Source organism: Carassius auratus, unplaced genomic scaffold (assembly GCF_003368295.1).
Source record: "Carassius auratus strain Wakin unplaced genomic scaffold, ASM336829v1 scaf_tig00032588, whole genome shotgun sequence".
In the NCBI taxonomy this organism is placed as follows: domain Eukaryota; kingdom Metazoa; phylum Chordata; class Actinopteri; order Cypriniformes; family Cyprinidae; genus Carassius; species Carassius auratus.
The window spans coordinates 9,271-24,315 of NW_020526010.1; the positions used below are offsets into that span (position 1 = coordinate 9,271).

General features: G+C 37.6%; 1 protein-coding gene across 1 annotated transcript; it reads right to left on the reverse strand.

Moving 5' to 3' along the window:
• Window positions 1–653: 653 nt before the first annotated feature.
• Window positions 654–2,174, reverse strand: LOC113080936 (GTPase IMAP family member 4-like). The gene is made up of 2 exons (XM_026252993.1): window positions 2,125–2,174; window positions 654–1,798 (listed from the first exon to the last, which is right to left on the reverse strand). Exons 1-2 carry the CDS (start codon window positions 2,141–2,143, stop codon window positions 654–656), a joined length of 1,164 nt encoding a protein of 387 aa, XP_026108778.1. The 5' UTR covers window positions 2,144–2,174.
• Window positions 2,175–15,045: the final 12,871 nt, after the last annotated feature.

A 15,045-nucleotide genomic window follows, 5' to 3' on the forward strand; every position in this document is an offset into this window, starting at 1 on the left:
AAAATAACAAGACCCACGATCAATTTTTTACAGTGTACAGATCTTTTCATTACATGTTACCCCAAGAACATGTTAATATGCAAGTTAGATACAATGTATAGATACATTACATGAGTTTTACACACGTAAGGCATAAAGTAAAATAGTATATCTAACTGTGCTGTAATATCCTTCATAACAGTCAATTATTATTATTATTAATGGTTTCAGTAGGATATATGTTTTTTTTTTCATGTTTCATTTTATTATTATTATTATTATTTTTATTTGCATGTTTTGTGATAGCTTCTCATCCTATTGGAACTTCCAGGAACATATTTATTGATTATACCCAAAATCACTAAATGTTTTGAACTGTCATGTGCAATATACAAATTTAGTGTGCAATAAGCTTTTCTTAAACCACTTTAATTTTCTGTTTTATCATGGTTCGTGTCCTGATAACATCAAAATATATGTGAATAAAAATGTTCATGAGGAATGACTCTTTTTTAAAAAAATGTCTGCATTATTAGGTGGTAAATCTTGAAAAACATTTGACAGCTGAACTATTCAGATTTATTGCTGAAGAATATTTAAAATCACTTTTTTAATATTTTCTATAGTCTTTAAAACTTAAGAGGTTATATATTATTGTCTAAGTATACATTTTCTTATGAAATAATACAGTTTTTCTTTTTTCTAATGTTTTCCCGTAACCATTCTTGCGTTTCAGCCTCTCTCCTCTGTTTCTGTTGTTCCAGCTGAAGAATTGTTTTTGATATTTCTTGCTTCTCTCTTTCAAACCTCTGCCTCTCCGTCTCCATTCTCTGACTATGATGAGACGCTTCATTTTTTCTCTTTAACTTCTCCTTCTCCATGTATTGTTGATGTTTTAACTGCTCTTCTCTCTGTTTTTGCCTCTCTAGCTCCATCAACTTTTGATGTTCTGCAGCCTGGGCATGCAATGCTTTCTGTGTCCTTTCTTCCTCTTGTCTCCACTCATGTCTTTCAATTTGCATGTGCTCCAGCATAGTAACCATAATGAGGTTGTTTTTTGTCATTTGTTCATGCAGCTGTGTTTCTCTTAGGCTTAGGCGCTGCTGCTCCTGTTGCATGAGATTAATCAATCTTTGAAACTCAGCCTCTCTGGCTCTCATCTCTCTACTAGCAGCTTCAGCTTTCCGTTGTAGCTCAGTCTCTCTTCTCTTATATTGCTCCAGTAGCTGGTACGTTGAGTTGGTGTAGCATCCACCGCCATTGTCCTGAACCATGTTTTGTATCTTTTTAAGGAGTTTGGACACTTGTAAATAGCTTCTATCTTTATTGTTGAAAACATGGCATCTGCCTCCACATTTGTCAATTAAGGCTTTGAGATCTGCTGTAGCCTCTCTCAGATAGTCCTCAAAGGTTGTGTCCTCCAGGGCATCCCCCTTTGTGAACAAAATCAATGTGTATCTTGTAGCTCCTTCCCCAAAGATCTCCTGTAGCTGCTGGACTGTTTGCTTCTCTTCGTTTGTGAAGCGATTGCCAATCGCCAGGATGAAAAGAAAGACATGAGGACCAGGGTACGACATGTCGATGCATTTCACCGTGGCCTCTGTGAGCTCAGCCTCGGAGAGCTCTGTGTCACACCAGCCTGGAGTGTCCACAACTGTGATCGTTAACCCATCAAAAACAGTGGTGGCCAAACTGCATTGCTTCGTCACAGACTTAGAGCTTGCTGCTTTGTGAAAATGATCTCTTCCAAGGATGGTGTTACCAGTAGCACTTTTCCCAACGCCTGTTTTACCTATAAGGACAATCCTAATTTCTTGTGCTAGATAGACCAAGAAAGAAAATACAACAGTATAAAATAAAATTATTTCTATATAATAAAATATTAACAACGTATTAATAATGTCTTTTTTAGAATGTATTTGTATTTAAATAAAATTATCTTAGCAGTGTGAGGAAAATAAAACATGTTTTTTACAATTAAGGAACTAAATATCTATATAAAATAATATAATATAATATAATATAATATATCACATTATTAATGTGTGGCAGACAAGATCTAAAATGATCAAATAGGAACATTCAAAAAAAGCTCAATTAGAAAAAAAGAGTAAATAATAATAACAGTAATCATCTGCTACAGACCTGAGAGCTGTGCACTCATTTTGGCTCAGTTTAACAGAGACCCATAAGAGACACACTTGAGGAATATTAAAGAGAGACACTACAAGAGAATTTATACTGTGTTCTTTGTTCCAGCCCCTTTTAGATATTGGCAGTTTGACAAATTACTGTCTCAACTAGAAACTGAAAGCCAACCAAACCAAACCAATGCATTTTAGCAAACTTCCACAAGACATTAGGTAAAAGATGTTTGTCTCTTCCTAAATCAACAACAAAAACAAAAACAAACACAATATTTCATTTCATGTCTGTGGTTTTGAGAAAACAATGTAGGAAATTGCTCAAATGTTCTCCAACGAAAATTATGTGAAAAGTACAGCAATAATCCTTCTTTATTATTTATGTAAAATTTGTCTGTGTGATCCATGAATTCTCACCATTCTATTTCCACCTGATTTAAAGGTCAGTGGGGTTCGATTTATTGCACACATACTTACAGTAATCATGTGCCCTCATTGTATTTACCTTACCTTTGGTTGCAAAGTTCACATTATAAATCTCAACATCAAACAGGTCCAAAGATTAATCAGTTATCTATAGGGGTGCTCCGATCACGATCGGCCGATCGTTAATACGCATCTCATCAGTAAAGCCGGTTTTCTAATCAGCGGTTAATTCCATCAGGTGCCTGATTTCACATAGAGCAGCTGTTAATACACAGAGCCGTTGTTAATAGAGAAGATGCACAAATCCACTTCATTTTCAGCGTTTTTTGGTGCATCTTCTCAGTTAACAACGGCTCTGTGTATTAACAGCTGCTCTATTTGAAATCACGCACTTGATGGAATTAACCGCTGATTAGAGAACCGGCTTTACTGACTAGAATCGGCCAATGGTGATCGGAGCACCCCTAGTTATCTATAGAGTTATCTGAACTCTCGTATTTCCTCTTTTTAAGAGTTAAATTTAAGAGTTATTTCCTCTTAAATTTCTCTTAGATTTGTTAGATGATAGCTTCTGTGAAATTTTCATAATAAAAATGCAGAAATATTTGTATGTGGATTAGGTTTAAGTTATTCAATTCAATTCAAGTTTTTTTGTATAGCACTATTTACAATGCAAATTGTTACAAAGCAGCTTTACAGAAAATTACGTTTCTACAATATTTAGTAATAGCTTATAAGTGGTAACTGTCAGTTTGTGCATGTATGACAGGATTTGTAGAAAAATTAATACAAGACAAAGTCAGCCAGACGATGAACATTATTAATATTATTAATAATTAATAATTATTATATGATGCAGTCACACTTGTAGCAATATTTGTTAGTTCTGTTTGTTGATTCAGGGTTAGTATCATCTGGGGTCCTCTGAGGGGTCAGTTTCATCTCTTCTCAGGTGTTCTGGATCCAGACTGGAGCTTAAATCCTAGTTTAATCCTGAAACATATAAACAAATAGAGATATCATTAGTATAGCTGCTGTTCCAACAAATTAAAATAATTAGTTTAACCCAAGCTAAAGAATAAGAATGTGCATTTGATCAGATGCAACTACACTCACAATTTAAAGGCCATGTTGCAGGTTAACCACCACTTTTGATTAATGGGTACATAAATCACTCAAGATATGTATATCATTTTTAAAATGTCATCTAGTTACAATTCCGTGCTCTCAGAAAGTTTGGCGTAACTTGCCTGGAACGGTACAAAGTTGTTAGTAGTGATATAAAATAGTGATAACGAGCTCAAAAACCTGCCTGGAACGCAGCATCAGAACGCGACTGACTGGGATGAGGAAGAGGTGGCAAGAGCCAACATGTATGATGGCCCGCAGCCGTGTAATTTCGATCGAGCCAGCCGTGAGAGGGCAAATGAGGAATTGCCAAGAACTGATGTCCGTCAAAGCCTTATAATTTTATAGATTTTTTTTTTTTTTTTTTACTGTCATTGAGTAGCACCGAGTGAAAAAAAATCAATGTTTTCTTTATATCTAGTGGCAGTGATCATGACGTTAGTTCAGAGAAGTACTGGTAACCTTTGTCATAGTGTCGTAGTACTGGTAAACTTTGTCTTTTTCATCTAGAAATAGAAGGCATCATGCTAGCTATATGGACGTTTCTAAGCATTTATCTCTTCCTCCGGTGAAAATGTTGTTGCAAACGTAGCCGCGTGTGTGTCGCTGTGTTTGGCAGGTGCTTGTGTGGGCGGTGCTGTCCCATGTAAACTGCGTTGGAAAGCTTGTGCTGTAGGGAAGTGAGTGCGTTTGGGTCGCTGTTGGTCAATATCTCTCTATCTATCTGTCTGTCTATCTATCTATATATGTAGTCTATCTATCTATATATATATATATGTATTTATCTATTTATCTATAATCTGCGCTATCTGAATACTCTCGTCTACTACTCGTCTCTCTCTAGTCACTATCAATGCTCTCAAGGCGGCTTTGGTAAATTTTCTCCCCAACGTGACGTGATGCAATGCATTGTTCGGGAAAGGAGACCGCTGCAAGATAGTACCTACTTTTTCATATTATATTCCGTTTTGTGATACCCAACAACATAAAATACAATGGATTACAGTTTAAATGTGTATTACCAACAAGCAAACTGAACAAATTCGTTAGAAAATTAACCTTGCAACACGGCCTTTAAGAGATACATTATTCGCTTGGCAAAAGAGATGTGTTTTTAATCTAGATTTAAACAGAGAGAGTGTGTCTGAACCCCAAACATTATCAGAAAGGCTATTTCAGATTTTGGGAGCTATCCATCCATCCATCCATCCATCCATCCATCCATCCATCATCGTCCGCTTATCCGGGTCCGGGTCGCGAGGGCAACAGTCTAAGCAGAGACGCCCAGACTTCCCTCTCCCTAGCCACTTCCTTCAGCTCTTCCGGGGGAACCCCCGAGGCGTTCCCAGGCCAGCTGGGAGACATAGTCCCTCCAGCGTGTCCTAGGTCTTCCCCGGGGCCTCCTCCCGGTGGGACGTGCCTGGAACACCTCCCTGGAGGCATCCGAAATAGATGCCCGAGCCACTTCAGCTGGCTCCTCTCGATGTGGAGGAGCAACGGCTCTACTGTGAGCTCCTCCCGCGTGACCGAGCTTCTCACCCTATCTCTAAGGGAGCACCCAGCCACCCTACGGAGAAAGCTCATTTCAGCCGCCTGTATCCGGGATCTTGTCCCTTCGGTCATGACCCACAGCTCATGACTATAGGTGAGAGTAGGAACATAGACTGACCAGTAAATCGAGAGCTTTGCCTTACAGCTCAGCTTCTTCTTCACCACGACAGACCGGTACAGTGACCGCATCACTGCAGAAGCTGCACCGATCCGTCTGTCAATCTCCCGTTCCATCCTTCCCTCACTCGTGAACAAGACCCCAAGATACCTGAACACCTACACTTGAGGCATGAACTCTCCTCCAACCTGAAGTGGGCAATCCACCCTTTTCTGACTGAGAACCATGGCCTCGGACTTGGAGGTGCTGATTCTCATCCCAGCCGCTTCACACTCGGCTGCAAACTGTCCCAGTGCAAGCTGAAGGTCCTGGTCTGAGGAGGCCAACACGACAACATCATCCACAAAAAGCAGCGACAAAATCATATGGTCCCCAAACCAGACACTCTCCGAACAGAACCGGTGACAAAGGGCAGACCTGCCAGAGTCCAACATGCACCGGGAACAGGTCTGACTTACTGCCGGCAATGCAGGGGCCAAACAGCCCTAAGCAGGGGTTTGCCAACCCCATACTCCCAGAGCACCCTCCACAGGATGCCATGAGGAACATGGTCGAATGCCTTCTCCAAATCCACAAAACACATGTGGACTGGTTGGGCAAACTCCTATGAACCCTCCAGCACCCTGGAAAGGGTATAGAGCTGGTCCAGTGTTCCACGACTGGGACGAAAACCCCACTCCTCCTGAATCTGAGGTTCCGCCATCGTCCGAATTCTCCTTTCCAGTACCCTGGCATAGACTTTCCCGGGGAGGCTGAGAAGTGTGATCCCCCTATAGTTGGAACACACTCTCCAGTCCCCCTTCTTGAGAGAGAGACCACCACCCCGGTCTGCCAGTCCAGAGGTACTCTCCCGAACCGCCATGCGATGTTGCGGAGGCGTGTCAGCCAAGACAGCCCCACAACATCCAGAGACTTGAGGTACTCAGGGCAGATCTCATCCACCCCTGGTGCCTTGCCACCGAGGAGCTTTTTAACTACCTCAATGACTTTAGCCCGGGTGATGGATGAGTCCTCCTCCAAGTCCCCAGCCACTGCTTCCTCAATGGAAGACAAGTCGGTGGGATTGAGGAGATCCTAGAAGTATGCTGGTAGGATGCTGCTTCCCCCTCCTGAGGCGTCGAACGGTTTGCCAGAATCTCTTAGAGGCCAACCGATAGTCTTTCTCCATGGCCTCACCGAACTCCTCCCAGGCCCGATTTTTTGCCTTCATGACTACCCGGGCTGCAGACCGCTTGGCCTGACGGTAGCTGTCAGCTGCCTCCGGAGTCCCACAAGCCATCCAGGCCTGATAGGACTCCTTCTTCAGCTTGACGGCATCCCTTACTTCCAGTGTCCACCACCAGGTTCGGGGATTGCTGCCTCGACAGGTACCGGAGACCTTACGACCATAGCTCCGAGCAGCCGCAGCGACAATGGATGTGGAGAACATGGTCCACTCGGACTCAATATCTCCAGACTCCCTCGGGATCTGGTCGAAGCTCTGCCGGATGTGGGAGTTGAAGATCTCTCTGACAGGGGGCTCGGCCAAGTTTGGGAGCCAAATGTGAAAAAGCTCTACCTCCTGGACTTTGCTATCCTAGGAACTACCAAAAGTCCAGTGTTTTGTGACCTTAAGGAGCGTGATGGATTGTATCGTGGTAGAAGACTAGTTAGGTACACAGGAGCGAAACCATTTAGGGCCTTATAGGTAAGTAGGCACAAACTGATTTGTAACTGATACAGAACTTAATAGGTAGCCAGTGCAGAGAAGGTAAAATTGGGGTAATATGATATTTTCTTGACCTGGTAAGGACTCTAGCTGCTGCACCTTGGACTTCCTGTAGCTTGTTTATTGAAGAAGCAGGACAACCACCTAGAAGTGCGTTACAACAGTCCAGTCTAAAGGTCATGAATGCATGAACCAGCTTTTCTGCATCAGAAACAGATAACATGTTTCGTAGCTTGGCAATGTTTCTAATATGGAAGAATGCAGTATTTGTAACATGGGAAATATTATTTTCAAAAGACAAGTTGTGTCTAATATAACACCCAGATTTCTGACTGTAGAGGAAGTAACAGTACAGTGCTAGTTGAAGTTCCTTCCATGGAAATCTGTGAGTGTTTTTAAATAATTGCAGTGACTTTTGTGTTAAATGAGTGTCTAAATGTTTGTGTGTGTTGCAGAAACAAAAAATAAATATTATGCATTTCTTAAAAAACAGTTATTAGCAATAAAATCAAAGTTATTCTTTAGTTTGTGCCTATATGGTTTTTCACCAGTGTGCCTGGGATAGTTATTTCTCATGTCTGCAAAAAAACTGTGCATTGAGTTTGTGGCATTGGAACAATTTTTAATAGATTAAAGTTTTTCCTGATTGCTTAACACCTTTCTTGAAACTATGCCTCATATCCTCGTAACAGTACACAAACTTCTAACTCAATCCCACAAACTTCCTATATTCAAGTCAAAATAAAGCTCTCAAAAACTCAATCTAGCTGAAAAACCAAACTATGCTCTCTAAAATGACACACAAACAGTCAAAAACAAACACAATTCACAGTTTTACAAACTGATTAAATAATTTCAAAACAATATTACTAAAACCATTAATAAGTGTGATGCTCCCCTAATGTTTTATTCCATAATTTAATAATTTTTTTCAATACATTTAACAAGTTTCCTAAACTTTTAACGCACCAACACACCTAAAACACACAATTGGCAAAACGGTTAATTTCATGCTCAATTCACACATTGTAAACTAAACCCCAAAACTAATTCTCAAAATACAATAAACTAACAAAATACACTATATCTAACAATACACTTCAAACATGTTTCAAAATCAAATAATTATTCAAAACACTAACACATGGTCTCTTCCAACAGGAAGATTTAGTCAATCATAACACAATGACAAAATAAAAACCACTATCATCAGCTGAAATGACAGAAACTTCATTATTTTATGTGTCAGGTCTGCCCTTATACAATAGACAGTATATTGTATTGATCATAGATTGTGTTTTGCACTGTAGTTTCTTTTGAAGCCTCTACATTTTTGTTTTGTTGGGTTTAGTAAATGCATGCATTGTTTCTTTTGCTGCAGAAATTCAATTAATCTCAGAGTTAGCTTTATAAAATGTACACTTTATGTAAAAAAAACAAAAAAAAAACAACAACTCAGGCACAGATTTGTTGCAGTAAAGACTTTATTTGCAACAGGACATTAGAGAAGGAAAGAAAACAAAAATACAAGAAAAAAAAAGGGTGCAATTGTCAGGATACACACTGGAGGCAGAGGTAGTTGAATTCAACAGGGTTTATTATTTCAAGAGTATGTGAATGGTGAGTAGGAGATGATTTCAGGTGCAGATCACTAGTGAGCGGCAGAATGAGTCCATCAATAAATGCAAAGTCAAAGCCACACAATAATGGAACACTAATACTTGTCTCTTTTTCCCTTTACAGGAGAGGCCACTGCCCAGAGAGTCTTACGGGAACACAGGAGATATCGAAGCTCGTAGGGAATTCAGTTAACTGGGTTATCTCAGGAATCCTGGAGACAGTAGAGCAAAGACAAACAAGATTGTGAGGTCGAATCCTGTTGGAGGCTTGACGGTGAACTGTGGCTAAGGTGACTGCTTTATAGTCCTTGTGATGAGGTTGCTGATCGGGAACAGGTGTGGGTGATTAGCTTGACAGGTTCCTGACAGCAATGTAGCTGTCATTTACAGTTTTTTACAATCGCTATGACAGTTTTCTCAATACATTGTTTCCCAAACTCTTATCGCACCAACACACCTAAAACACACAATTGGCAAAACGGTTAATTTCAAGCTCAAAATCACTCATTGTAAACTAAAACTAATTTTCAAAATACTAATTTTGAAAACTAATTTTCAAAATACAATAATAAACTAACACAATACACTATGTCTAAAAAAACACTGCAAACATGTTTCATAATCAAATAATTATTCAAAACACTAACACATGGTCTCTTCCAACAGGAAGATTTAGTCAATCATAACACAATGACAAAATAAAACCACTATCATCAGCTGAAATGACAGAAACTGCATTATTTTATGTGTCAGGTCTGCCCTTATACAATAGACAGTATATTGTATTGATCATAGATTGTGTTTTGCACTGTAGTTTCTTTTGAAGCCTCTACATTTTTGTTTTGTTGGGTTTAATAAATGCATGCATTGTTTCTTTTGCTGCAAAAATTCAATACAAAAAATGAATGACCATCTCAGAGTAGCTTTATAAAATGTACAGTTTATGTAAAAAAAAAAAAAAATACAGACACAGAATTGCTGCAGTAAATACTTTATTTGTAACAACACATTAGAAAATGAAAGAAAACAAAAATACAAGAAAAAAATGCAATATAGCTGTCATTTATATATTATTTGTGTCATTATGTGAAAATACAAAATTTACAGAACAGAAAAAGCCACACTGGAATAAAAAGTAAATAATTCTAAGTTTGGCCACATGTTCTCATCCACATCACACCTGATATCTTCTCTGGCAAGGCATCTGGGGAAGTATCTTTTGGTATGCCTTATCCACTTCTGGTATTGTTCAGCTGTAATGCCTTGGTATGCAGCATCCATTGTATCCTGGCATCTCCCTCAGTGTGGTTGAGGAAAAGGGAGTAAGGACCAAGGAAAAGAGACATCATTGACTGACTGCTCTGGGAATGGTGGAATGCGCATTGTTCCATGTGATCACGTATATTGGCAAGTGGTCCCCAACCTGTCCCCTTTCTCTGGCACTAGTCTTTGGTACAGATCTTCTAAAATCTCACATTTACGCAGAAATGCACTTATCGACACAAGATCAGCTCAAATAGGTCCTCTTTTACTGCATACAGAATGATCATGCAATTGAAAAAACCTCAACACCTGAGTGTGGTTCCTAGATGGGAATCAGCTGTGATTTATATATTTGCATAACTGCAATAAGCTGTTTCTCATTAGCAATGGAATAAAATACAGGGAATATATTTGTGTTTCAATTCACAAAATGAACAGCTGTTCAGTTTGACTTTAGCCTATATAAGTTATGTTTAAAACATGATGTTATCTGTTCTGACATACAGTGTGAAAGCATTTGTAAATTTGACTGTAAAATTACATAGTTTTGGTCTTGGTTGAGCTTGTGTGTAAAAGAAGTTCAATCATTTTAATTTGGTGTTAAATGTATGCATTTTGTATTAAAGCAACATGAAATGTGTTACTTGTATAGCCTACAAAGACAACTGTGCTAACTGTGTTAAGAGTTTAGGAAACTTGTTAAAGGTATTGAAAAAAGCGATTGTAAAAAATAGTAGTATTTATAATTTATGTCATTATGTGAAAATACAAAATTTACAGAACAGAAAAAGCCACAGTAGAATAAAAATTAAATAAATAAATGTGATCTAATCTGCCCAAACTTCTACGTTTGCAAGTTAGTTGTAAATGCACATAATCAGTTGCATGAATGTATCTACGCAATCGCACTCTGGCTGACTCTGGCCCTTTATCCATCAAAGGTTCTGATTGGTGAGTAATACATTTTGACTCCATTTGGGTAATTGTGTGCTAATTAAGCTCAAACTGTACAATATTGAATGCTAGTGCTGTCGAAATGACCATATGGTGTGAGCACTGAGAAATGTAAGGATTTGTGTGAAGAGTTTTGCAGTAACTGTTCACCAAATCTGACTCGTGTGTTAAAGCAGGGGAATAGTGTTTATTGTTTTTTCTATATATATAATATGGTTTTGAAATTTTAGTTCAAAAGCCTGGTTATAGTGTTTTAGCAATCTTTTAGAAAAACTGTAAGATGGGGGAAGATGTTAAGAACATGTTAAGAACAATGTTAATTTACTTTTAAATTGTAAATTTTTTAGATATGAGTTTAGCAAGTGTGTTAATAAAGGGAAAATATAAAACAAATAACAAAGCCCACACCAGCACCCACTGATAATTTTAAAAGACAACAGTTAAGAGATACATGCTGTGTATATGTAGATGTTTTTGCAATGTTAAATACTGTGTTTCTCATCTGTGATTTTGAGAAATGAAAACCAGGTTGGGATTGCTATAATATTGCTATACTTAATATAAATCAGTGTGCAGAGGCTGCAAGTTTAATAGTGTGATATGATTTACAGTAAGTGAGTGAGGTTAGATTTATTACCCCATAGATATTTCCACCAAGTGCCATAATTGAAACAAGATTATATTTGGGTGCAAAATTCACTATTTGACCTAGTCAGTATCTAACTAGGTCTGAAGAGTTATCAGGATCACATAATTTCCTCTCTCTGAGTTTTGTTGGTTGATCCCTTCTATAATGAGTGCATAAAGGCAGAGGACAAAATGACCCCCTCCTTCTCATTTACCCTAACCCTACCCCATCACTCACACAAAACCATTGGCTTTTTTAGATACAAAAAAGTACATCATATAATTAAAAAAGACAACTGACAAAAAAACTTGACAAATTTTTAAACTTTTATAAGGAAACAGCCAGGCAAACAAAACATAATTTTACAAAAGATAAATTAAATGTTTTTATTTGGATCTTTTACATGATTGCCAATTATTTATATTTACAAATTTTAACATTGGTACAGGCTTTATATTTTTATTTCAATGTAGCAATAAGCAATTCATTTAATGTTATATTTGGACAGATTTGTTATGTGACAACATTTATTAAAGTTTCTTAAAGGGTCAAGATCATGTTATCTGCATCTCCTGCACTCCATCAAGCCACTCCCATAATATGTCATCACTCAAATTAAAGCTCCAGTATGCGATTTTTGTAATTGACCACAAGAGGGCGCATTTCCAACAATAACAAAGGCGAAGCTTGATGATGCTATGAAGCAGGTGACGTTGGGAGATGTCGTTTTTAATGCGTTTTCACCATAGCAATGTATCTAAATTGGATAAACGAATCATGATCACGGATGAGGTAATTTATTCGTTTTTGTATTACCTGTATATCTGATCGTATTATTTTATGTCATCATAATTAATGAACTGCAAGGAACGTGAAATGTTATACTATATGTAACTCCTCTCTCCCGGGTCATCTCTGACGCTCCTCGCACTTGCTCCGAGTGGGGCTCAAACCCGGGCATGGAATCTTCGGCATGGGAGGCGGACGCACTAACAAGGAGGCTAAATGGTTACAGCCACTAGTGTCTGGGAGTGAGGTTTACCTGCACAGCACTACTCGCTGGCCTCCGTTACATATATTATCCCGTTACAACTTACAGGTATTTGTTAAATGATTTGTTGGGTTAATGTTGTGCAGTGTTACGTGTTTATGGTTAATGCCGTGTTGTTTAACGTGCTCAAACCAATCGTTCTAAAAGTAAATTTGAACGAACATTTGCAAGTAATGACTAAATATATTTTTAACAACACGTATCTGATTGTATTTAATTGTACTGCCATAATCTCGGTCACCACACGTGATAAAAATCCTTACCTTAGTACAAAGAGCAATATAACTTTGTTTATAAGTGCTATTATTGAAACTGAAACAGTCCATTTGCCACGTTATGTTATTTTCTCACAGGTAACGTTATGATAAAAAAATGCTACAGTGACAGAATGTACAGGCATGTGGTGTAATTCATATCTATTAAAATCATTTTAACTGTAACTATTACGTTACTTGTACAATAACAAAATAAATAATTGATTTGCTTACCTGTCTATCAATACACTCGCAAGAGCAGAGTCTCTGTCAAGTCCAAGATTTTCGCGCAGCTCTCTCTATCTCGTAAACGCCGATATTTATCCTGGTTTTATTCCTCTGTTTGTCACACAGTCTGCGTGTATCCGAATATGGACGCTTACGTTTTACTGGCACTTCAATACTCGCCAAAGAGTAATCGTGATCCATAACAACGACAACCAAACCATACGCGCGGCTATAACATAACCACCACTTCCGCATTTGACCATGTGATATTCTAGAGCGGACATTGCGTCACTGAGAGGCGACATTTCTTTTCCGGGACGGCCAGTTATTTAAAATCGTAATTTCTCTGAAATAAAAAATCTTTGGAGACTTTTGAGATATTGTAAGTACACAACTGGAGGAAATATATCACACTGTGCAAGTTATTTTCGGAAATTTTATTACAAAATTCCTCCATATTGGAGCTTTAACGCACAACTCTGCGTTATCTGTACAGCATGTAAGACTTCAATACAATTATGAAGTAATTATGACAAATAAATCATTCAGTGAGTAAAACTGTGTCAGTATTAAAGACAATGCAGCATTATTATATTATCTTTAAATACATTTTTAAATGATTATTATTTTAAATGATTGTCCCTGGATCATTAGGATGCACTTGTAAATAAAATAGCAGTGACTGGGACAGATTTTAAGTACCGATTCTGGTTAAAAAGATGCGATCTAATCCTGTTTACATGAAATAAACCTGCTCCCAAGCAGGTTTAAGCTTTCGGACCTGTCACTATGACAGCAGCTCCGGGATGAGTTCCTAAGGACCAGATGATCCATCTCATGCTAAATCATCAACAATCAAATCCAGCTAACTGAGTTAGCAATGTATGAATAACGGGCTCATGGAACAGAGTCTGAAAATAAGTTTACTGAACAGAAACATTCTTGTGTCACAAAAATATATAAAAGTTCTTAATTCGTGTGTTAATTTGTTAATTTGTGTGTTTTGTGTTCAGGTGTGATGAAGCTTTGGGACATGTTTTTTTATTATGTCACAACAATTAAGCTTGGCATTTTAAGTAGATGTTTTCGTAATGTGATTTTGAGGGAATTGCTAATGTTCTCTGGAGAAAAAAAACATATGAAAAATATGTTCACAGCAATAATTCTTGTTTATCAGATGTTGTCAGTGTCTAACACGTGAATGCATATCATTCTGTTTCCATTTGATTTATCGTAAATGGTGAGTGGGTTTATTGCCCATGTACTTCTTGTTATACCTCATATTTAAATCAGTTATTGACTTTTTGTCTGTATTTGGTGGCAAAGTTCATTAAATTACAATGTCTGCATGACAGGTCTGAAGAAATATCGTTTATCTTATCTCTCGAATGTCTCTTTAAATATCATTATAATTTTTTATACTGTATTTGAACTTTCAGATAAAGGGTGAGTTACAGTAATTTGGCATTATCTGCCTGTATTTGTCTCACACAGGACATACAGTCATTGATTGTTTCATCTTTCTTGTACTGTATACTCTCCTTCTCTCTCTCTCCTCCTTCTCTACTCTTACATAGCCCAAAAATTTCCCCACAAGGTTAAAATTTACTGGTATCGTTATCCTTGAGGAGACATCTCATTCCCATAATGTGGGAAAAACCAGGTACACACATATGCACACCCTTACGAAAGGAAAATATATTTACCAATATATTTCTTAAAATATATTGTGATATATTCTAAAATATTATTTTCCCTTTTTATTTTCTAATATTATATATATTTGAATACATTTAATAATATATTGATGATACATATATTATATAATATATTGCAAAATATACAAATGATTGCCGCTTTCAATATATTGCAATATATTGGAAAAAATAAATATATTTAAGAATATATGCCTAATATATTACATTATATATTCTCATATACTGCAATATATTTTTGTTTCGTAAGGGCATGAACATCTGAGATAAATGGCTTAT